At 52.9% G+C, this 1,871-nt stretch overlaps 1 protein-coding gene across 1 annotated transcript; it reads right to left on the minus strand.

Annotated features, from left to right (window-relative positions):
• Positions 1–3: 3 nt before the first annotated feature.
• Positions 4–1,865, minus strand: LOC123177573 (probable indole-3-acetic acid-amido synthetase GH3.7; the record flags this gene model as incomplete). The annotated part of the gene is made up of 4 exons (XM_044591248.1): positions 1,690–1,865; positions 1,498–1,599; positions 560–1,395; positions 4–191 (listed from the first exon to the last, which is right to left on the minus strand). Coding segments are annotated over exons 2-4 (1,026 nt in total), but the record flags the coding sequence as incomplete, so codon positions are not given.
• Positions 1,866–1,871: the final 6 nt, after the last annotated feature.

Here is a 1,871-nt window from a genome sequence, read left to right on the forward strand (position 1 = left end):
GAGCATGTATCCAAGAGGGCCAAGATGGAGCTCAATAGCCTGTGAAATTGCCCTGAGTAGTTCCTCCTCGCTTATCTTCTCATGGTCTATACTTAAGATAACATCATGTCGTCCCGAGAAGTGGAACAATGGTGTTGCATTATAGAAGCTAGTCACGGTGAGAAGGTCACCAACTCGGTACCTGTAAAGACCTGGTATGGTTTGCATATGAAATCAAATCATAGCTACTGAACTAATAAATAATTCTTACGCAAGTTGGCTAAACACAATAATTCCTATTACTTTTCATCAATTATTATTACTATTATTGGAATCCTTTATCTGTATAGGCAGACAATGACCGGTTGCATGCTCGGGATTACGGGGCAAGAACATTTGACTTAAAGTTTCATATTTTCTTTATTTCTTGGAACTAGAAACTTATGTAGAGTCTGCTTTTACAAAGACAATGCCAGGCAAAAAAGTCTATTCTAAAATAAAACACCGAGTGAAGTAGGGCAATATACAAAAATCAAGATACTTCAAGACTTATATAAGGAGGAAGTCTTAGCTAGCTAACCTGCAAAGGTGGTGACAACCAGCTCATAGGTCTGACCAATTTTGACATCCACAAGATCTACAAGCTTCATCTCACCGGGATCGCCATCGTCATCAACAGTAGGAGTTTCTTCATCACGAGGCTGTATCTCGACAAACTCAAAGTAGGCGATGTTAGGAAGCAACGCATACGACGCATGGCTGGGCGGGTCGAGAGGCCTTAGATTGACTCCGGCGGCACACTCGGTAGATGCATAGCAGGGCGAGACTGTCGGCAACCGGCCACCGCAGTAGCTCCAGAGGATCGGAATGTACTGCGCCATGGAGCCGGTGACTATGGTGAGGGCACACCGTGCCCGCGGCCATAGCCTGGTGACAATACCGTCCCAGGGCCTAGCAGCGCACTCCGACGCGACCGCGTCAGCCAGTGCCGGATCGGGCCCTCGCAGGTATCGCTGGATGACGGCGTCACGCAGGGGCGCATGCGTTATCCGGCCACTGAGGCTGCCGGTGCGGATGTCGGAGCACATCTCCTCCCAGTTTTGCTCCAGGAACTTGATGGCTCGGACGAAGCTGTTGGCGAAGGAGGTGCCGACGTGGTTCACGGAGTCGCGGTTGAGCAGGCCGCAGAGCAGCTGGCAGTACATGCTCTGCTCGGCGTCCGGGCAGAGGATGGCCTCCATGGGGCTGGTGCACCGGTCGAACCCGCCCACCTCGTGGTCCTGGAACTGGCTGCTGCAGTAATAGGCGGTGGTGGCCGCCTGGACCTGAAGGCCGGACGGCGTGTGTTCGACGGGGAAGGTGAGGGTGAGGCGCATCCCCATGCCGCGCTTGCTCTCCTGGTCAGCATGTAAATGCCTGGATCGAACAACGCCATCTTGATTACTATCTTGTTGAGATCACCAAACTTACTGGACCAAGCGAGCAATGCAATATGTAATACTACGTGTTTACACGTACATGTTCCTCACGAGTGCCTGGACACCATAGAAGAAGAGCTTCCGGTCGAGCTCCTCGGCGGTGGACGGGAAGATCTTCTGCTTGCCACCAGATGTGCCCGAGCTGCACGCCATGACACAGAATGAAGGTACATAAAAACATGTTGAGACATGAGACGGCTGGCACCGCACCGGCCGGCTCAGCCTAATTTACCTTCTGAGGAGGTGGGTGATGGGCTCGGAGCAGAGAAGATTAGTGGACGACGACTCGCGGCTGGAGGAGGCGATACGATCCACGTACGGCTTGATGTCGTCGTAGCCGGAGACAGGCACACGCTTCTTGAAGGCCTCCCAGAGGTCACCGTCCGGTGGCAAGCCGCCGTCCGGGCGGAGGAG

This window comes from Triticum aestivum, unplaced genomic scaffold (genome assembly GCF_018294505.1).
Source record: "Triticum aestivum cultivar Chinese Spring unplaced genomic scaffold, IWGSC CS RefSeq v2.1 scaffold93096, whole genome shotgun sequence".
Classification (NCBI taxonomy): domain Eukaryota; kingdom Viridiplantae; phylum Streptophyta; class Magnoliopsida; order Poales; family Poaceae; genus Triticum; species Triticum aestivum.